Raw genomic sequence first — 20,110 nt, forward strand, 5'->3', positions numbered from 1 at the left:
ATAGAGAATGAACAACTCATGCCGCTCGCTGATATCTCAGATCCCTCCGCCGGTTTGAGAAGCAACACAGCCTGTGGTATATTCGCAGGACTAGAATATTGTTTCTGAAATAATGTCGGGTGGGAAAACAGGACCGGTCACTACAATCGGAAGCAGCCTGTTGTCAATACATAACCACCCACGAGGTGGCTGACGAGTTGGATTCCTACATAACTCATTGCAAAGACTCCAGAGAGTCTTTCTTGCCGGCACTCCGGGTGACCCTCTTGGTAAGGCCGGCGTCATCATCCCCTTCTCGGCCTGTTGTTCCCTGATTGCTGATATCAGCCATTTCTTCGACCTGTGAGCCTTCAGGGGTTTCTTCTCGAATGTCCGCAGCTCGTGGCACGCTCTCCCAGCCATCCCCATCCTCCGTCTTCGAAGCAGCAGCAGTGACTTCTTTCACAACTTTTGCCCCTTCGCTTTCGACGCCGTTCCAAGCACCGCAGCCACTGCATCTCCAGCGCCCTAATTCCTCTAGTGTCCTAACACCGGGAGGGGCTTGACCGTTGACCAAGCGACACCTGGAACATAACAACACCAATCTATTCTTGGCAGCGGTTTCATCCTCACCGAGAAGGACATCCAGTATGCGATCGTACCAATGCGGCGGTTGCTCATATGTGGTGCTGGAAGGAGGCGGCATGCTTGAGAAGGCATTTGGAGCGAAACCTGGAGAGTCCGGAGTTATCTCCACCGGACTGTGTGCCATCATAGGGCCCGCAAGTGATGGTGGGCCGTGAGTTGGCGACGTAGGCGCAGAGCCCGTCTGTATATTCGGCTTTTGCTGGGGAGGTGGGTTGGGGGTATGTCTTCCGGGAATATTTGCCGTCGGCGGAGGTGCAATCCCAGTCCTCTGTACGGGGCGTTGTTCTGTGAGATGGTTCACCTTTCTTTTGGACCCTTGTTGTGGCTGCTTCGAAGGGGACTTTGTTGGTGGAGCACCTCCGTATTTCTGTAGTAGCTCTTGAGTACTGTCGTACTTTGTAGCTTTCTTGAGATCTGCAATCTTTTGTTCCCGTTGCTTCTGCAAATGCTCCAAGTATGCTTGCTGTCGGCTTATCCTCCAACTGAAAAAGGCAGCAACGGACCTTCGAATCACGTAAATGAGGACTGGTGCTCCGACGAGGCCGGCATAGTGATACATAGACCAATTCTGTGGCCCAAGTACGAGAACGATGATCAAAGTGTAGAGGAGGTATGTGACAGACGTGTAAATAGTCCAGAGGGCCTTGATCCGGCGATCTCGACTGCGGCTTGTGTCAAGGGCAAGGTTCGCGGCAGTGATTTGTGAGGATAGCTTGGAGAGGGCTTTCTCGAAGGACGCAGGGGAGTTCGCATCTCCCTTACAAGGTAGGTCAGCAAGCGTCAGGGTGTTTTGGTGACCGCGTGCTCACCTTCCAAAGCCACGACATGCTGGCTCGCCTCATTCTTGAAGCTGAGAATCACAGTTGAAAGGGTTTTATCTCTGAGCAGCTGCGTGCCGTCGAATGATCATGGCCATCGAAAACAACATCATGCGCAGAGTTCAGCGCATCTGTATGCAATGACCATGGACAATGAATTGATGAACGCCTGCGTCACAAGGATTTGGCGCAACGTGTTGTCACCTCCGTCGGCGGGTCGGCGTCAAAGAGGCGTGAGAGGCTGGTGTGGCTGCGCTTGGGCTTGAGCCTTGGAGAGCATGATCCGAGAATGCGGGGAGCGCCGCGACCATGATATAATTCCTGCTTCAGTCCTTGCGCTTCAGTTTCTTGCCCATGTTTCCGTTGGGTTCTCAGTCACCGCCGCCATGGCATCTCCTTATTATGTACGGAAATGTCTCCAAGAGACGTCTCGGAACCTGTTCTCAGTCACTCGGTCCATAAGCTGCGACTGTCAACATCCCATCAGATCTCGCATCGACCAGAGACGAAAGATTAGCAGCTATGGCTACACCCAAGCTAAAGCCCTTGTATACTCCAAGTATGGCGAGCCGCAAGATGTCCTATCGCTGCATGGCCACTCCATTTCACCCGCATCGGGGTCCAGCGTCGTCCTCCGCATGCTCGTGGCTCCTATCAACCCTGCCGACGTCAACCAGATCCAGGGTGTGTATCCTGCGAAGCCAGAGATGACAACAGCTCTTGGGACCTCAGAACCCTCTGCGGTGGCTGGAAATGAAGGTGCGGCGGAGGTCATCAGTGTCGGTTCGGGGGTGAAGAATCTCAGTAAAGGAGACTGGGTCATCATGAAGACTACCAGCATGGGCACCTGGCGCACACACATGGCAATAGATGAGAGCAAATTGATCAAGATTGACAACAAGGAGGGATTAACTCCACTTCAGGTCGGAACAGTGTCAGTCAATCCCTGCACGGCATATCGCATGCTTCTTGACTCGGCAAAATGGGGCTTCCGCGGAGACGAATGGTTCATCCAGAACGGAGCCAACAGCGGGGTGGGAAGAGCTGCCATACAGCTTGGGCGCGAGTGGGGATTCAAGAGTATCAATGTCATCCGGGGTCGGGAGAACAAGGAGGAGGAACAGAAACTTCGTCAAGAACTGCTCGATATTGGAGCCACCAAAGTCATTACGGAAGACGAGCTCCAAAGTCGCGAGATCAGAGATCAGATCAAAGAGTGGACAAATGGTGGACGAGAGCAAGTCAAAGTCGGCCTCAATTGTGTGGGTGGAAAACCCGCCACCGCCATGGCCAAATTCCTGAGCCCCGGAGCGACCATGGTCACCTACGGAGCAATGAGCAAGCAGCCTCTCATGCTGCCTGCCTCGCTACTGATCTTCAAGGAGATCACTTTTAACGGGTTCTGGGTGAGTAAGTGGAGTGATCGACACCCCGACCAGAAGAAACAGACGGTGGAGGACGTCCTTCGGCTCACGAGAGAAGGCAAATTCAAGGATATACCGGTGCAAGAATGCAAATGGGGGTGGAAAACGGAGATCGATCTTCTGAAGAAAGCTGTTCAAGGAACCCTTGGTGGTTTCCGACCTGGTAAGGGCGTTTTTGTGTTCGAGGAGACGTGAGCGGCCTCGATATGCGCGCCCTTTCATCTATGAGATGGATTCGGCCTCTCGCCCATGGCTGACCATTGGCTCCACGCTGCCGATGGCTCAGCGGAATGGGTTCTCGATTGGGTAGTCTCTGTGTTGGCTGCGCCCTTCAGCGACAGACGTTCCTGGAGATGTATATTTCATGTCTATATAGTCGATGGCGGTGGCGGGTGTTGCACAAGGTAGCACTGACGATAATGAATCAGACTCATGGCCCTGCCTTCTAGACAGCACCAGCCGTTTCACACAGCGACGTCTGACGGAGATAAGACCATCAGCACAGCTTTGCCAGTCAATGTTGTATATAGCGGAAGCAAGAGCAGCAAGGCTCCGCACTTCCGCCAATCACTTTCGCCAGTTGCCATCTAAGCGCAATGAATTCCGCCCATTGGAAAAGGGAAAATTCCAGTCCTTATTGTAGGAAAGCACTGCATCTGCTACGACTCTGACATTACCGCCCTGTCGACAACACAAAGGGCGCGCATAAGACTTTCCATTGGGCTTTGATAGTATTCTGCTGATTTCCAGAGCCATCTATTTTCGGGATTCTGACTTGAGTTTTGAGCCTTTCGCTTCCTGGACCTGTCTGTCACTCCTTTGATATATGTACAAGGTCTCCTTGAGGAAGAACCTGAGATTACAGAACGCCCCAGCATCTACATTCTATCTCTTGAACACAAGGTATCGGGGAATTAGCTCCTCGAAAAGATTAAACATGGACTCGGATCAATTCAGAAAAGCTGCTCACGCGGCCATTGAAGAAAGTATGTTTCGAAGGACGTTTTTGTGACCTAGTCTACATGGAAAGAAAGCCCCCAGCTAACACATTGTCTGCCCCAAGTCATTGCCTACAACCAGGAGCTCCCCAATTACCCTGTGCTGCCGACCATCAAGCCGGGATTCCTCGCACCACAGTTGCCATCATCAGCACCAGAGAAGCCAGAAACATGGTCAGAGATCCAGTCGGACATTGCGTCCAAAATCGTGCCGGGTATCACTCACTGGCAGTCGCCCAACTTCATGGCCTTTTTCCCTGCTGGCGTCACTTACCCGTCCATGCTCGGGGAGATGTACTCTGCCGCGTTCACGGCCCCTGCGTTCAATTGGCTGTGCAGTCCCGCGTGCACGGAACTGGAAACTGTGGTGATGGACTGGCTGGCCCAGGCCTTCCAGCTGCCCAAGGAGTTTCTTAGCACGGGTGAAAGTGGCGGTGGAGGCACCATTCAGGGCAGTGCGAGTGAAGCGGTCGTAACCTGCATGGTCGCTGCGAGGGAGAGGTATCTGCACACCAAGTGTGATGCCGAGGGCCTGAAACCTGGGTCTCCAGAGAGAGAGGATCGCATCGCTTTCCTGAGGGGACGGCTGATTGCCTTGTCGAGTGATCAAGCACATTCCTCGACCGCAAAGGGGGCTTTAATCGCGGGTACTCGGTATAGGTCTATTCCGACAAAGCTCGAAAACGAGTTGTCCTTGATGAGAGAAGAGCTGGAAGCTGCCTTGGAGCAATGCAAGGCTGAAGGTCTCGAACCCTACTACATCACCCTGACGCTGGGCACGACCTCGACATGTACAGTTGACGACTTCGCGGGCCTCGCACCAGTTCTCAAAGCCAACCCAAATCTTTGGGTTCACATTGATGCGGCCTACGCTGGAGCTGCTTTGATCTGTCCCGAATACTCCTCAAAGTACTCTTCACAAATGATCATCGCCGATTCGTTCAACATGAACATGCACAAATGGCTCCTCGTCAACTTTGACGCGTCCTGTCTGTTCGTCCAGAATAGGAACCATTTGACCCGTGCACTGTCCATATCGGCAGCCTATTATACGAACAAACATTCGGACAGTGGCCTGGTCACGGATTATCGAGACTGGCAGATCCCGCTGGGAAGACGATTTCGCGCACTGAAAATCTGGTTTGTGATGCGGAGTTACGGCCTAGAAGGGATGAGAGAACACATCAGAAAGTCGGTGGAGAGAGGCGAGGTCTTTGCTGATCTTGTCCGTGGGCGAAGTGATGTGTTCGAGCTTGTCGCAGCGCCGCGATTTGGATTGACCTGTTTCCGTGTCAAACCATCCGCTCTGGCAGAGCAGGCCAATACAGCGGAGACGAATGCAGACTTTGTGCCCCAAACTGCAGCCATGCAGCAAAGAGAACAGGACGCAAATGAGGTGACGAAGCACATTGGAGAGTTGATCAACGAGCGAGGTCAGATTTTCATCACCTGCAGCAGCACGGCGGGCAAATCCTTCATGCGAGTTGTTAGTGGCAACCCGCAGGCCGAGGAGAAATACATAAGAGCGGCGTTTGAGATTATCGCGAAAACAACGGACGAGGTCATCGCCTCGAGGAAGCCGGTGAATGAGATGAATTGATGGTTAGGGACTGTACTGGATATGCAACCCTTGCCTTTTTTGGGCGACCTTCCCCTGTCGATATTCTTGAGCCCCTCGAAGATATATTTAAGAAGACAATTCGGATAGATGATAGATCAGGAATGCGACATCTTAATGGCCATCGAAGAACAACATGCTTACTTGTGGAGGTGGAGCTGTCTGATCACCCAACAAGGAACGGAATTGATGGATGACGCTGTCAGCTGCTTCTTGCGACTCCAAGTCTACGACATCCTGCTCTTGTATTGTAATTCAGTACCATGTGTGAAGAATGCCGCTGTGGATGGGGAGGGGAAGTATTTCAACATGTGTGAACTGTGGATGCTGAAGCTGTCGCTGGCGCTGGCTCGGCGCACGACGCGTCTATTTGAAAGCACGCGTAAAGTGGTAAATTCCCCCACCAGGCCCAGAGGTTCCTATCCTCACTACTCGGTACAGTCCGAACTTCTTGCCTCGATTTATCGGCGACCATTGTACCCGAAATGGACAGATTTGGAGCCAGTGCTGGCTACAATGATGCCAACAGAGCGTTCCTACAAGCCTTTCTCGCCCGCAGCGTCCTCACACTTGAAACGGCCAAGCCTATCATTGCGGCATGCTCAACATTCAAAGAACAACGCGAAGTCCTGCCGCAAGATGTCACGGTCGAAGACCTGAACGACTACATCGCAGACGCAAACCGCAAACTATCCCCTCTCGACCTCGAAATCAGAAGTACCTTCCACCAGCAGACCCGGGAAAGGGTGTATGCTCTGGTGAACACCACGAGTGACCCTCTTACTCAACTCGCCACAACGTACACGGCTGACGAACTCGTCTATGTGAAGAAGCTTCTGGACGCGATTTTTGATGGACAGAACAACAAGGGCAAAAGAGAGGCCATGTGTATAAGCGGTATCGATGCCATCCAGGTCGGGAGGGCTCCTCTTCGACGGCAGACATCAGATGGGAATGAGAACGCGACACAGGCATCTGCTGGCGTGCTCGGTGCTAAGGACGCTGAGAATATGCTGCACAGATTGCTGGATGAAGGGTGGCTGGAAAAGAGTCGGGCTGGGTTTTACAGCCTGAGTCCTCGTGCACTGATGGAACTCAAGGGCTGGTTGGTGGACACCTACAATGACGAAGACGAAGACGGCAACAAAAAAGAGAAGATCAAGTTCTGCCATGCTTGTAAGGAGATTATCACAGTGGTAAGACACTGTCCCGCAAAATGCTTTCATTCTCTGCCTCTTAGCCAAAGCTGACGGACCCCTCAATTGCCAGGGCCAACGATGTCCTCGACGTGAATGCCCTTGTCGAATACACGATATCTGTACCCAGAATTTCTTTCGAGTCCAGCGATCCTCAAGGTGTCCACTATGCAGAACTGAATGGGATGGCGAACATTTTGTGGGAGAAAAGTCCATCACAACCTCAGAAAGCTATCAGACTGGAAGGAGAAGGAGCGGTGCAAACAACAGACCGAGACAGAGCACCAATGCTAATAATGAGGTGGAGGAAGAGGAGGGATGACAGGTTGACCGTCGATTATGGATCCTCGAAAGACCATACCACAACCGCCACCCTTGTGGGTTACTGCAAGCGCTCGGATGAACAACGAGCTACCTCCCCAGGAAGTTTCGGGTACCGAATCCAGGTGACGACTTCTGATGCAGTGGGCAACAGTTCCTTGACATTCCAAGCAAGTCCAACCCAAGCGGCGCTCCACCAGGCACGCGGCGACGGCAATCCCCCAGCTGGGAAGTTGGGTGGCACTGGGGCCATTGGGACCTTATGACAATGGTGGCGCTCCTTGAAGCCAAGGAAGCGCCCCGAGCTCTCCAATAATGCTTCCCCAGGCACAGGATTTCGCCATTCCCACTTCCCCACACAGGAAAAGCGAGCTGCGACGAAACTCAATCTAGCAGGTCTATGAGCTTCAAAGGCTGTCAAGCCACTCGATCCTTTGCGGCGAGGAGGTCACCCGCTTTACCTCCGCATCCTTTTACGTCTATCCCACAAATGACGTCGTATTCGGTCCATCGAACCGCTCAGCGATCGTCCTATGATGGCGACAGGCACCGATGACCCTGGTCAATGTGACCACAAAGACCGGCAAATCGAGCAAGATACTGCTTGGTCGAATGTAACTGTCCCCAAGCAGGACTTTTTACCGGTCTTCCGCGCCCTGCCTGCATTAGATGTAGTCGTGGACAAGTCACTTCCACAGCAGGTAATTCCCGTACCTGCCAGTGAAGTTGTTCCTGCTGTCACATGGTCGACCTATTCCTTCGCTCCTGAGGTAAATAGTGGCACCACCACACCACAGGCTGGAGGATCCCCTGCCTCACCTTGGCGTCGTCGTAGCTTTAGTTAAGTAAAAGAAAGCTCCTCGTTAATCCTCTCTCCCTGTGCGAACACAAAGAAACAGCTACCGGAGAAGCCAAGGTACGTGATGATGATGGCGACAGTGAAAAGAGAACCTAGGTCGAACTAACTGCATCAGATGGCTGGGTCAAGTCTCCTGCCGCTCCATGGGCTGCTTCTGACTCTCACGTTGTTCTCCTTCACATCAGCGCAATCTGGAAATGCATCAACAATATACAAGACTCGATTCGAGGGTGTCACTTGGGACGCTGCCAACTGGGTCCTCACCACCACCAACCTAGACCAAGGACATTATCAGTCTCGAATGGTTGTTGCGAATGGCTATCACGGCATCAACGTGGCATCTCTAGGTCCATTCTTCGAAGCTGACACTCCCGTCGATGGTGACAACATCAATGGATGGCCCCTGTTCGAAAGACGACAAACCTTTGCCACAGTTGGAGGTTTCTGGGATTCTCAACCTACGACCAACGGCACCAACTTCCCCTGGTTGTATCAGTATGGCTGGGATACTGCCATCAGTGGCATTCCACACTGGAGCGGCATTGTTGCAGACTTGGGAGGGAGCAACTACTTGGATGCCTCAACCAACGATTCGACGATCAGCAATTTCAAATCTAGCCTTGATATGAAGCGAGGGCTGATGAATTGGGCTTTCACTTGGTCTCCAAGCGGTCATGGGTCATTCAATGTTTCCTATCAAATGTTCGCACACAAGCTCAATATCAATCAGGGCTTTGTTATCATGAACATCACGGCAACCAAAGCCACCAATATTACGATCGCAAATGTGCTTAATGGAGACTGCGCCGTCCGTACAACTCCTGGACAGAATGGCATTGATTCGGGGCTCATTTTCACCTCTGTCCAGCCGAATGGCGTTCATAATGTGACGGCGTTCGTGTATGCTGGTATGACGAGCTCTGGAGCTACGGTTCGCTCTGTTCAACAAGCCACATGGGACCGGCCGTACGTGGGCAACAATGCATCCTCGGTGGCATCTGCTTTGAATGTCACCCTCCAGGCCGGCCAGGTTGCGACCTTCACCAAATTCGTTGGAATCGCCTCGTCTGATGGATTCCTGAGTCCTCGTCCTGTCGCAAGAAACGCCGCACTTAACGCAAGACAGGCTGGCTACGCCGCCTCACTGCAGACCCACGCAGCAGAATGGGCCCAACAGTTTCCTACAAGTTCCGTGGACGATTTCTCGTATCCGGAGAATGGCACACTACCGAACGATCAGTTTATCCTCGAGGCAGCGATTACAGCGGTGACAAATCCGTACCACCTCCTTCAAAACACCATTTCGCAGAACGCAATCAACGCCACTGCCAATGCCGGCAGTTCAATCAACAGCCATAGCATCTCAGTGGGAGGACTGGGATCAGATTCCTACGCTGGCCAGGTCTTTTGGGATGCTGAGGTATGGATGCAACCTGGTCTTGTAGCAGCATTTCCATCGGCGGCCCAGGGTATTGCAAATTATAGGCTGGAGAGGTTTCAGCAAGCGAAGGAAAATATTGGCACTAAGTTTGTCTCCTCCAAGAGAAACTTCACATTTAGTGATGCTGCAGCAATCTTTCCCTGGACGAGCGGACGTTTTGGCAACTGTACAGCCACAGGTCCATGCTGGGACTACGAGTATCATCTGAACGGTGATATTGGCTTGGAGTTCATCAATCTGTGGATCTCGTCGGGAGACACGGCGATGTTTCAGGAGAATCTGTGGCCCATCTACGACTCCCTTGCCACAATGTACTCGGAAATCCTTGAGCGAAACGGCTCTCACTGGGTCCTCCTGAACATGACTGATCCAGACGAGTATGCCAACCACGTCGACAACGGAGGTTTCACCATGGCTTTGATCTCGACACATCTCGACTATGCCAATCAATTCCGCTCCATGTTCAATTCCACGCCCAACGCAACATGGACGACCATGGCTCAAAACGTGCTGATAGGCCGTGATCAAGACGCGGACGTCACACTAGAATACACTGGCATGAACGGCACGACCGTGGTAAAACAGGCCGATGTCATTCTCAATACTTTCCCGCTCTCCTTTACCGGGCAGAACTATACGTCCAACGACTCGCTCAGCGATCTGGATTATTACGCTGCCCAGCAGTCGGTGGACGGTCCCGCCATGACATACGCGATTTTCTCCATCATCGCAAACCAGATCTCGCCTTCCGGCTGTTCTTCCTATACCTATCAACAATACAGCACGCAGCCGTACATCAGAGGGCCCTGGTTCCAGTTTTCAGAACAGTTGGTGGACGACTGGAACCAGAATGGCGGAACGCACCCTGCATATCCCTTCCTGACAGGCCATGGAGGAGCACTGCAGGTCGTGCTGTTCGGGTACCTAGGATTCCGTTTCATTCCCGATTTCAATCTGCACATCGACCCCAGTCTACCGCCTCAGATCCCACAGATCAGATACCGCACCTTCCATTGGTACGGCTGGCCGATCTCGGCGTTCTCGAACCAGACTCATACTGTCTTGACGAGAGACGGCAGCCTTGCTCCTGGTGAGGGCGCCGTTCCAAACGCTACGTATGCTACCTCGGCCATTCCGGTCGTGGTGGGCCCAATCGGCTCAGCACCCCTTGCCACCTACTCTCTGCTGCCAAACTCCAGCATAACAGTCCCCAACAGACAGATAGGCCTCATCCCAACGACCGAGAACAACGTCGCGCAGTGTCTCCCCGTCTCCTCCCCGGACGACTACCTGCCGGGCCAATTCCCGCTTGCGGCAGTCGACGGAGCGACGAGCACGAAATGGCAGCCCGTGTCTGCCAACAAGACGAGTTCCATCACCGTGGCAATCCCTCCGGGGTACAAGGTGACAAGTATGGTACTGAATTGGGGACAAATCCCACCGTACAACTACTCGGTGCTATTCCACAACAATTCGCTCGCGAACCCATCCTCACCGACCATCAAATCCAATAACGTTCTCACGGTCGCGTCGAACCAACGAGTCCACATCTCCGACGCGTACAACCTGACAGCGCTGAACTCGATCGAGGCCGTGCAGGACAACATCACCACGTTCGACATCCCATCCACAAGCCCGCCCGTGTACACGGCGCGCTTCGCCACCCTGCAGATCTGGGGCTCGCTTTACAACGGCAGCGTCACCGCGAAGAACATGTCCGGCGACGGCGCCACGGTGGCCGAGTGGAGTATCCTCGTCGAGGGGCTGCAGAGTGCCACCAACAACGCCACTGCCCCGGTCAAGAGAGCTGTGGGTGGCAACCTCGACAACGACTTGTTGATCAAGCTGGGCCATGTCGCGAGATATATGAACATGGATGGACGGAAGATGGCGGGCCGATGAGGAATATGCGTGACTGAAGAGAGCGAAGCGGAAGGAACAAAAAAGAGAGAGGAAGGGTTACGAAGAAGATAATGTGCTTTATGAAACCAAAAACCGATAGTCCATGAGAAAAAGTCCCCAATGTGCAAGGATTGGTTGCTCCATTAATGCACAATTATGCGTTTGCGTCATGCCGCATTCAAACCATGCTTTATGGCTTGTGTTTCGTCCTGAGATGCCGTTCTCTTTATTCATCGTCCATTTCCTGTTGTTTCTGAACCGTTCCCATATTCTCCAGCTCCCATTCCGGCCAGCATTCAGGTCACTATGCTCCGAGATTTGCGGCCTCGGCTTTCGCAGTTGCTGCCATGGGAGCCGTTCGCGCGTCCTGCTCATGTCGAAGGTCCAAAGCGGCTTCAAGTGGTCGCGTCGTCCGGCAACCGCAAGAAAGAATCCGAGAAGGAGAAATGGAGTCGAGCATCGCCAATCCCGCCAAACATAAGAGCGAATACTCCTTGATCATCGAAGGAGCGGATGGTATGTTCTGGCAATTCCAGCTCGGGGTTCGGCTTTGAAAAGCTATCGGTTTCGTGGCGTGTGCTCAAAGCTCATAAGGCGCTTTCTCAGCTGTTCTTCTCCGTGAGTTAAGATCCCCGAAGTGCTGCATTGTAGTCAGGTGTGGTGATCTCTCGCTTCGCACGAAAGATGGCATGGCTATTTGGGGCTTGCCACCTTAAGAGTTTTGCGTAGGTTGTCGTGGTGCGCAAGTCTTCATGCTGTGGTTCTCAAGAGCTCGAAGCAGCCGGACGGTACAGATATCCATACAAATGTTGTAATGTTTGCTTGTTTGAGTCAGTACAACGCCAAACCCCGATTGAGCTTGTCGATCTGTGTCTGCTTCTTGCTGTTGCTTCTCTCAGCCAGGCATGTCGACGAGTATGCTGGTTTACTGACGGCATAAATGGAGTAGATCCCACGGCAAGGTCAGCGGATTCCTTTGGCGTGAACATTTCTGTACTCCCTCCAGGAGGTGCAATGATCAGTCCAGCAGCACCGTCCCGGCTTGCGATTCGTTTAGCGACTTTAGGGCGTTAGCCTACTGCCCTTGCTGCATGTCGTTTTGTCCGGCACCACCGCCCTCCATCCTTCCCCTCGCCTCGCCCAGAAGTGCTTCCTGCATCTTCCTGAGCTCCTCTTCTCCCATCTTATCAAATCCGCCGAAGTTGCGCATTTTCTCGCCTCTTCCAATTCTCTTCTTCTGCACCTCCTGCCACTCGCCAACGACACCACGGCAGTGTTCAATGTAGCTTCCAAATCCCAAGTCGGTCAGTGCTTGTTCAACATGTTCAACACTGATGGTCTTTTTGGACTCGCGCTCGGAGATGTCGTTTGACTCGGAGGAGAGCATGCGCAGGAACTCGAGCGAACACGAAATTAGAAGGTCGCGGGCTGGACGGGTGAAGGTCATCTCGCCTTCCTTGCCGGCGCTGGTGTCGTCATGAGGCAATTGAGGCAGGACTTCAGAGATAATCTTTTGGACGGTAGCTTTGGGGAGAGACAGGTCGTCATTGTCTGTAAATAGGTTATCAGCAGCTACGGTGATGAATGGGTTCCTAGGTCTTCAGGGGTGCGACATACTGCCAAAATCTTTGTCCGACATGATGACAGAGTGTATCTACTGGGAGCAGTAGTTGTATGCGTTCCAGGGTCTTGGAGTCTCACGGGTCCAGCCCAGGTGAGCGCGGGGAGGGACGAGGATGTTAAATAGTTGTTGCGACATGATGCGCGACCAGGCCTGCCTTCCGAAACGGGCAACGCGTAGATCATGTCTTGGCGCAAACTAAATTCTTTTTCCGAAGTTACGGTTGATTTTCACTTTTGATTCTCTTCGTCGACACGATGATATTCTCTTTGCTGTTTACCATGCCCCATGTGATTCCACATTCATGGTGCCATCAGTATTGACATCGATGTTTGTCGCCGAAGAGTTTGCGGGTTCTTAGAATAGAGCCAAGGTCCTTCTACTGACGGACAGAGGTGATGCATGCTGAGCTCCCCGGGGGAGCCCCTGTCACTGTATGAGCGTGCCAATTCCTGCCTGGTAAGTGGTCCCTCTCCCTGTCTTTCTTTAAAAATCCTACATGATGAACATTCGTGTCGCCCCTATCTTACCAAATTATGGTGATTACCTGTCCAAACCAAACAGGACCTACTGAACATCTCCCATTCCCCATTAGACTTTTGGCCTCCATAAAGTGTACGCGGTCACTGATAGATTACAGGATAATGGCACGCCCCCTATCGTCCAGCAGCTCAAAATCCCCTCTGGTGTATGTCTGCCTTCCCCCTATCGATTTCCTCTCCATTTCCAAATGATGATCAACACTATGTACTATCAAATTCGGAAATGCAATTGACGAATACACTGGTTCGATTACCTGAACGACACTCGACAGCATATCATCTTTTGGACCTCTTGTTGTTTCTGGGACATTTCCTAACTGCGAATCAGAAGTCTAGGGTATGCATTGTCGGTGGACGGTTTTGCAATGTCATAATGGTGAGTCCGACCACCGCTTCCGCAAAACCACTACATGATGAACACACCACTCTTCCATGCTAAGTATGAAGGTCCGCTGGATTCTAATGCTTAAGCTTGTGTATTCATTTTTCATCTTTCGCCTGATCCAGTTTCTTTCCACGACTTGGCTTGCTTCTATTTTCCGCAATGCCCGCTGATTGCGCGAGAACAGGTGCTCTTGATACAATTCCGCCCATGATCACGAATGTTCAGGAGCATGAGCTTTTGCAAGAGCCACGCACACCGGTTTCGTACCGGTCGGATCACAATCGCCTGATAGAGCTCGAGCACTACTCAACCTGGTACTCGGCTAATTGTGGGTCATCCCAACTCGAGGTGTGTCAATGAAGATTCCGTGTAAATCATCATACTCATGGGCTCTTACCTCAAAAACAACCCCGAGAACTCCTTTTTTGCCCTTACAGCCAGTTCTGCAATCACATTTCCAGGCTTCTCCGGCGGCAAGAGCTTCCCGTCCTTTTTGGCGCTCAGAAATTTCTGTTGGTCCTTCTCGTCCATATTGTGAAGGTATTTCTCCCTGATATCCATCTGCATGGCTGTGTCAACGACACCGGGACGAATGGACACCGTGGTGACTTCAGGCTCTTCATTCTTCAACGTCATGGTCAAGTGGTTGATGGCTGCTTTAGTGGCTCCATAGACACCCCATGAGGGGTATGCGTTCGAAGCGGCGCCTGAGGATGTAAAGATGATGTGGCCCTTGTTGCTCCGGAGGAGAGGGAGTGTTTCTTTGATCTGTTCGTTTTGCAGCAAAGAGTTAGACTGTGCCGACGCCACTTTAACCGTTCGGCGCACGTAGGAAACCTCCTACGGCAAACATCATGATAGATTGAGCTTACCAAGACAACGCAACTGGTTACATTGATCCTAAATGTGCGCTCCCACTCATCGCCTTCCATCTGCCCTATCCTCAAGCATTGTCCCAAGGTACCGTGGTTCAGCACGAGCGCGTCCAGCCGACCGTCACACTGCACGCCTCGCAACATTCCTTGTACAAATTCAAGGTCAGCCATATCTCCGGCCCGCGTGACGACCCGATCTGGAGTTGTGGACTGGAATTTGTTCAGCACATCAACCTTGCGACCGGCCAGGATAAGGAGATGCTGATCGCTTGAAGCTAGGAGGTGGTTTGCGATGGCGAGCCCGATCCCTGCCGTGGCCCCAGATACGAATATGGTACGAGAAGAAGGGTATTGGATCTGCAGGATGAGGATGGTTAGAAGATTAAGGTCCCGCAAGATGCCATATATTATATTTCACATCCAGTACGTGGGCTTTATGGAGACTGGGTCAAGCACATACTCGGTGCTTGAATATATAGTCCGGTGAACTCCCAAAGTAATTCTTTTCAGTCGACATGTTGCAAGTTGATGCTAATGGTTGGACCTGCCGCTGAGACTTCCAAGCTCCGACACTGCACTGACAAGACCAGGGGAGACGAGAAGAGAATGGGCTGTAGTTAGTCAAACAACGCCCTAGATACTGCGGCATCAATTATGCGGTAGAGATAGATGCTTGTTCCGTATATCGCAGGCAGATTTTTGCCGGACATGTCCATAAGCTATCCACGTGTGACGTCAATTCCCCTGACTTCTCCTGCCCCTATTTAACCTGCTGTTTTCCTTCAACTCTTCACTGTCCACAAGTACCGGCCAACTGTGTTGGAAAAGGCATGGCCATCACCAAACCTATCTAGAAACCCTTTGAGACTGGGTGTCTCACAGCCGGTGAGTACGTGTCCCACGATTTTCGGCCAAGTGAAGACTCCGCAGTCCGAGAAGCGGGGACGGCGCGATGGGGTTTGCCGTTTTACGGGGTGTATCACGTCCCGCGGGTGGAAGTCTCTTCTGCTTAAGGCCTACTACTTATACCAGGTGCTTCTTGGCCCAAGATGCTGATTGTCAGCACTGGTTCGTGTCTTTGCTGTCAACTCAAACGGTACAGAATACGTTGTGCTTGATCAGAGACGCTGAGGCCTCATTTCATTGAAGTCGGATTGGCTTCTTGAGCAGCGGAAAATATCATCAAAAATCTCAGTAAAAGATCCGGTCGCCATGGCCACGAAATTCCAAAGGCTCGTGAGGTTCAGAGCCTCAGACGGTCAAATCTATTATGGTGAAGCCGGTTCTGATTGGGAATCTGACCTCAAGGGCAAAGAAGTCCAAGTCTTTTCTTGCCCCGACCCGTTCGACAATAATTTCCAAGCCTTGGACAAGAAAGTTGTCATCTCTGAGGTTCGACAATGTCCCCGGAAGAGGCGCCACATTCTTTACAGGATGCTTACCCTATCATCCCAGGTCCTTTGCCCTTTGGAGAAGGTGCCAATCGTTCTAGGCATTGGGCTGAATTATAGAAAGCATGCTGAGGAAGCGGGCGTGAGTTTAAACGAGCATTTCTGGGATCGCAGCTCATCTCACGGGTCCAGTTTCCGATTCCAACCTTCCCAGTGGTTTTTACCAAATACCCAGGTTAGCACTTTTGCTCGTCGTATTTTGATCACCGCTGATAATCCGCAGATACCCTAGCAGGCCCTTTCGAGGACATCCCTATTCATCCTGAAGCAAAGGAGCTAGACTATGAAGGCGAGCTCTCGATCGTCATCGGCAAAGACGCAAAGAACATTTCCGAGAAAGAAGATCCCATGAAGTACGTCCTAGGCTTTACCGTGGGTAATGACGTTTCGTCCCGTTACTGGCAAGTCGCACCAAGATCAGGAGGTCAGCACGGCCCTGCCAAATCCTTCGACAAGTTCGCCCCAATTGGTCCCGTCATTGCTTCACCCGAGGCCGTCGTAAATCCAGAGGGCCTCAAACTACGCACCTGGGTCAACGGCGAATTGAGACAAGATGGGAAGACGGATGATTTGATTTTTGGCATCAGCGCTATCATTCGACACCTAGCCAGAGGCATGACGCTCAGAAAGGGGACGGTCATAATGACAGGCACTCCTAGGTAAGTGCTTGAAGAAAAGACGCTTGGTGCATCTCTCGACTGACGCTTGCCAGTGGTGTGGCCGCTTTCATGAAGCCAGCGGCATGGCTGCGTGATGGCGATACGGTAACAATAGAGATTGAGCGCATTGGCAAGATCTCGAACAAGATGGTCTTCGAAAGCTGATCATTGAGACTCAGCTCGGGAGTGAATGATTCACAAGGATCGCACTCTTGTCTGATCTCTGTTGGAAGTTTAACTCCAAACCTGACATATACGATCTTTTCAAATTTCCTGGTTGTTTCCCCTCGTTCAAATTGACGGAGATCACTATGGCAAACTTTCAATGACTAATCAGCTGACTCCAACGATTCTTCTATACGAAATTCGTTACTGTATTCATATCTGACTAATAGGAAGGCCTATATGGATATTCAAGGTGAACTTTTGTCCCTTTTCCAGGTATGGATATAACGTCATCCGGTGTTTCTCCTCTCATCTACGAATACCACCTTGATTTCGATGACTCCTTTGAATCAATCAACACGAGATGTTCTTGCTCGTCTGTCTCCGCTCTCTGACCGGTAGCCTTACGTCCAAGTGGGTACTGCACTATTTGGGCAAAGGCAGGCTGATTTGGGCTGGACAGGCGTAAAGGGCCTGAATGGCGACGGCTTCATCGAGTTGACATGGCTGACACGAAGTTGAGCTCAACCAAGTGTACAAAAGCATTACGACTGTCGGACTGTGCAAACATCAGTCTTACACATGTTCTGTGCAACCGACATGCTACCGACCATTGTTGCCTACGTGTGGAGATTGGTGGTGGGAGCACTTGCTTTCGCATTTGCATCATTCCTTGTGTACTATGTGCCTGCGAGCCGTCGCCCTCGGAATTTCCCTCCAGGTCCCCCTGGGCTGCCAGTGATAGGGAATCTTCATCAACTACCTTTGAAGAAACTTTTCCTCAAGTAAGATATTCTTGTGTTTTTGCTAGTCGAACGGATCATGGGAGCTGAATGAGTTAGATTTCACGACTGGCAAGGGCAATATGGCCCGGTTGTCGGATTGAAATTCGGCCCTCTGAACGTCGTCGTCCTCAGCAATTACAAGCCTGTCAGAGAGTGGGTTGTAAAGTCAGGGGTAGAAAGGGACATGGTTAACACCGCACAGGCTTTACGACAAGAGAGGCAATGTCTACTCCAGCCGGCCTGACAACTATGTGGCAAACGAGCTCATGTGCCCCAATGATGTTCACATTCTCTTTCAGCCATACGGCCCAGCATGGAGAGCGCTCCGAAAAGGTGCTGCAGGGCTTTTGAATGTTAGAGGTTTCGGCAGCATCCTCCCACTTCAGCAAGCAGAATCCTGTCAAACAATGTACGAGATAATGCAGTCGCCTGAACAATGGTCCGATCATGTACGCCGCTACGCAGCCGCCGTGGTTCTGGAGTCTGTATACGGCCAAAGAGGAGCTACTTACAACGATCCGAAGGTTAAAGGATTCTACGAGATACTAACGGCATTCCTGGATACACTGGCGGTTGGAGCAACTCAGCCCGTCGACGCTTTCCCTTTCCTCAAGCACATTCCGGGCTTCCTCGCGCCATTCAATTCTCGAGCAAAGGCAATGGGCCAAAAGCAAAAAGCATTTTACAGTGCCCTGCTTGACAAAACAAAAGCCAGGATGGATCCGCAAGCCACAGATCCATGTTACATGCAAAGGCTTTTGGAAGGAAGTGATAAAAGTGGGTTGAGCTACGATCAGCTTGTCTATGTCGGCGGAACTCTGGTGCGGCCTCCTCGGTCACGTTGGAATGGCTCAAAAGTACTGACTAGGTATATTGTCTTAGCTGGAAGCCGGCTCGGAAACCTCGGCGTCCAACTTGCATCTCTTTGTTTTGGCTATGATATCCCACCCTCAAGTGTTGAAGAAGGCTCAAACAGAGGTGGACGACGTCTGCGGCGACGCCACTTCACCTTCAGCTAACCATATCAAAGACCTTCCTTATATGCGAGCTATAATGACCGAGGTAAGTCGTTGAAGGGTGTTCCTGAGGCCTAGAGATTGACGGGGACTCGCCAGATCTTTCGATGGAGGCCGCTCGCTCCGGAAGGAACGCCTCACATGTCGACCCAGGATGACTGGTACGACAACTACTTCCTGCCAAAGGGTACAATCGTCTTTGCCAATGTCTGGTCGATCCATCATGACGAAACCGAATACGACAAGCCTGCGGACTTTATTCCCGAGAGATGGCTGAACAACAAATTCGGAACGAGGGTCAGTGAAGACACTGTCGATGGGGACAACAGGAGGACCACCTATGCTTTCGGCGCGAGCAGGAGAGTCTGCCCAGGCCAAGAGATGGGTGAGAACTCATTGGTAAGTTCGACATGACCTCAGTACTTGAAGATTTATGTCTTCCAGGACGAAGCTGATATGGGTTCGCATATACAAGATGATAAACATGGCCAAGATGGCGTGGGCTTTTAACATCACGGCAGAACCAAACTCGCCTCCGAATCTCGACCCCCGTGAGACATACTCTGACAACTTTGTGGGAGGGCCACTTCCTTTTCCCGCCGTCTTCACAATCAGGTCTCAGAGGCATCGAGAGGTTCTTGAAAGGGAGTACTGCGAAGCGCAGGAGTTTCTCCGGAGGTATGAAGACTAGCAAGAATGAAATGGATGGGAAGGCCCTCGCGAGTAGCAGTTCCTGAGCAATCTTTCCGACTAGGCCTTTCGTTAATCTACCTTTGTTAATACCTGATGAAGATCTCGTGTATTACGGGACACCTCGTCTGTCGTTCGGGTGGGGGCTTTGGGTGTGTCTGGGGTGGCAGGCGTTCTCTGCAACTGGCCGCGAGGAACTCAAAGATGCACGGCTTTCCTCTCGCCCAGACTTCATATGGCTATGTAACGCACGTATTGAGATAAGAAGGATGATCACGCAACCACCAAGAAAAAACTTGCTCGGGTCTACCAGTTCGTCCAGCTTCTCCCGACAATGTCGAATCAGGAAGCTCGGGCCTTCGGAGGCGTGTTCATGGGCTCTTATTCATTACCAATCATGCTCATCTTCATTTGGAAAGGCCAGCCATAATCCCGATAGAAGATGTGGATGTCTCGTATTCCTTGGGGGTGGGCCACGTACTTCTTACAGGCTTCTGCAGCATCTTCAGGCCAACCGCAGCAATGGCAGATTCGCCATTCGCCATGGCCAGGGGAAAGATGCAGACGAGCAGCCGTTTCAGCCTTGGGGAAATTCACCAGCAGCCCGAATCTCTCCATCAACCAGCGATGACCCCGCAGACAAAACCGTGCCGCGGGATCGAAGGGCCAGCTTGCCGACTGCCAGCTTTCCGGCATTGCGAGCGACCAAAATGGATT

The 20,110-nt window shown here is 51.8% G+C and overlaps 9 protein-coding genes across 9 annotated transcripts; 6 read left to right on the forward strand and 3 right to left on the reverse strand.

Annotated features, from left to right (window-relative positions):
* Window positions 1-214: 214 nt before the first annotated feature.
* On the reverse strand, window positions 215-1,454 carry Z520_03413 (uncharacterized protein; the record flags this gene model as incomplete). The annotated part of the gene is made up of 2 exons (XM_016773924.1): window positions 215-1,384; window positions 1,437-1,454. 2 exons carry the CDS (start codon window positions 1,452-1,454, stop codon window positions 215-217), a joined length of 1,188 nt encoding a protein of 395 aa, XP_016634870.1.
* A 377-nt stretch (window positions 1,455-1,831) lies between these two features.
* On the forward strand, window positions 1,832-3,064 carry Z520_03414 (uncharacterized protein; the record flags this gene model as incomplete). The annotated part of the gene is made up of 1 exon (XM_016773925.1): window positions 1,832-3,064. The coding sequence occupies one exon, from the start codon at window positions 1,832-1,834 to the stop codon at window positions 3,062-3,064; it is 1,233 nt and encodes a 410-aa protein (XP_016634871.1).
* A 742-nt stretch (window positions 3,065-3,806) lies between these two features.
* Window positions 3,807-5,467, forward strand: Z520_03415 (uncharacterized protein; the record flags this gene model as incomplete). Its single annotated transcript, XM_016773926.1, has 2 exons — window positions 3,807-3,855; window positions 3,933-5,467. The coding sequence occupies 2 exons, from the start codon at window positions 3,807-3,809 to the stop codon at window positions 5,465-5,467; spliced, it is 1,584 nt and encodes a 527-aa protein (XP_016634872.1).
* Window positions 5,468-5,970: 503 nt separating this feature from the next.
* On the forward strand, window positions 5,971-7,268 carry Z520_03416 (uncharacterized protein; the record flags this gene model as incomplete). The annotated part of the gene is made up of 2 exons (XM_016773927.1): window positions 5,971-6,681; window positions 6,732-7,268. The coding sequence occupies 2 exons, from the start codon at window positions 5,971-5,973 to the stop codon at window positions 7,266-7,268; spliced, it is 1,248 nt and encodes a 415-aa protein (XP_016634873.1).
* A 708-nt stretch (window positions 7,269-7,976) lies between these two features.
* On the forward strand, window positions 7,977-11,204 carry Z520_03417 (uncharacterized protein; the record flags this gene model as incomplete). Its single annotated transcript, XM_016773928.1, has 1 exon — window positions 7,977-11,204. The coding sequence occupies one exon, from the start codon at window positions 7,977-7,979 to the stop codon at window positions 11,202-11,204; it is 3,228 nt and encodes a 1,075-aa protein (XP_016634874.1).
* Window positions 11,205-12,279: 1,075 nt separating this feature from the next.
* Z520_03418 (uncharacterized protein) lies at window positions 12,280-12,843 on the reverse strand (the record flags this gene model as incomplete). The annotated part of the gene is made up of 2 exons (XM_016773929.1): window positions 12,280-12,755; window positions 12,822-12,843. 2 exons carry the CDS (start codon window positions 12,841-12,843, stop codon window positions 12,280-12,282), a joined length of 498 nt encoding a protein of 165 aa, XP_016634875.1.
* A 1,302-nt stretch (window positions 12,844-14,145) lies between these two features.
* On the reverse strand, window positions 14,146-15,144 carry Z520_03419 (uncharacterized protein; the record flags this gene model as incomplete). Its single annotated transcript, XM_016773930.1, has 3 exons — window positions 14,146-14,520; window positions 14,625-14,984; window positions 15,088-15,144. The coding sequence occupies 3 exons, from the start codon at window positions 15,142-15,144 to the stop codon at window positions 14,146-14,148; spliced, it is 792 nt and encodes a 263-aa protein (XP_016634876.1).
* A 695-nt stretch (window positions 15,145-15,839) lies between these two features.
* Window positions 15,840-16,902, forward strand: Z520_03420 (uncharacterized protein; the record flags this gene model as incomplete). The annotated part of the gene is made up of 5 exons (XM_016773931.1): window positions 15,840-16,019; window positions 16,083-16,160; window positions 16,211-16,253; window positions 16,302-16,737; window positions 16,791-16,902. The coding sequence occupies 5 exons, from the start codon at window positions 15,840-15,842 to the stop codon at window positions 16,900-16,902; spliced, it is 849 nt and encodes a 282-aa protein (XP_016634877.1).
* Window positions 16,903-17,502: 600 nt separating this feature from the next.
* On the forward strand, window positions 17,503-19,394 carry Z520_03421 (uncharacterized protein; the record flags this gene model as incomplete). The annotated part of the gene is made up of 6 exons (XM_016773932.1): window positions 17,503-17,687; window positions 17,745-17,840; window positions 17,890-18,508; window positions 18,570-18,749; window positions 18,803-19,102; window positions 19,179-19,394. 6 exons carry the CDS (start codon window positions 17,503-17,505, stop codon window positions 19,392-19,394), a joined length of 1,596 nt encoding a protein of 531 aa, XP_016634878.1.
* Between the last annotated feature and the right edge of the window lie 716 nt (window positions 19,395-20,110).

Source organism: Fonsecaea multimorphosa (genome assembly GCF_000836435.1).
Source record: "Fonsecaea multimorphosa CBS 102226 unplaced genomic scaffold supercont1.5, whole genome shotgun sequence".
Lineage (NCBI taxonomy): Eukaryota > Fungi > Ascomycota > Eurotiomycetes > Chaetothyriales > Herpotrichiellaceae > Fonsecaea > Fonsecaea multimorphosa.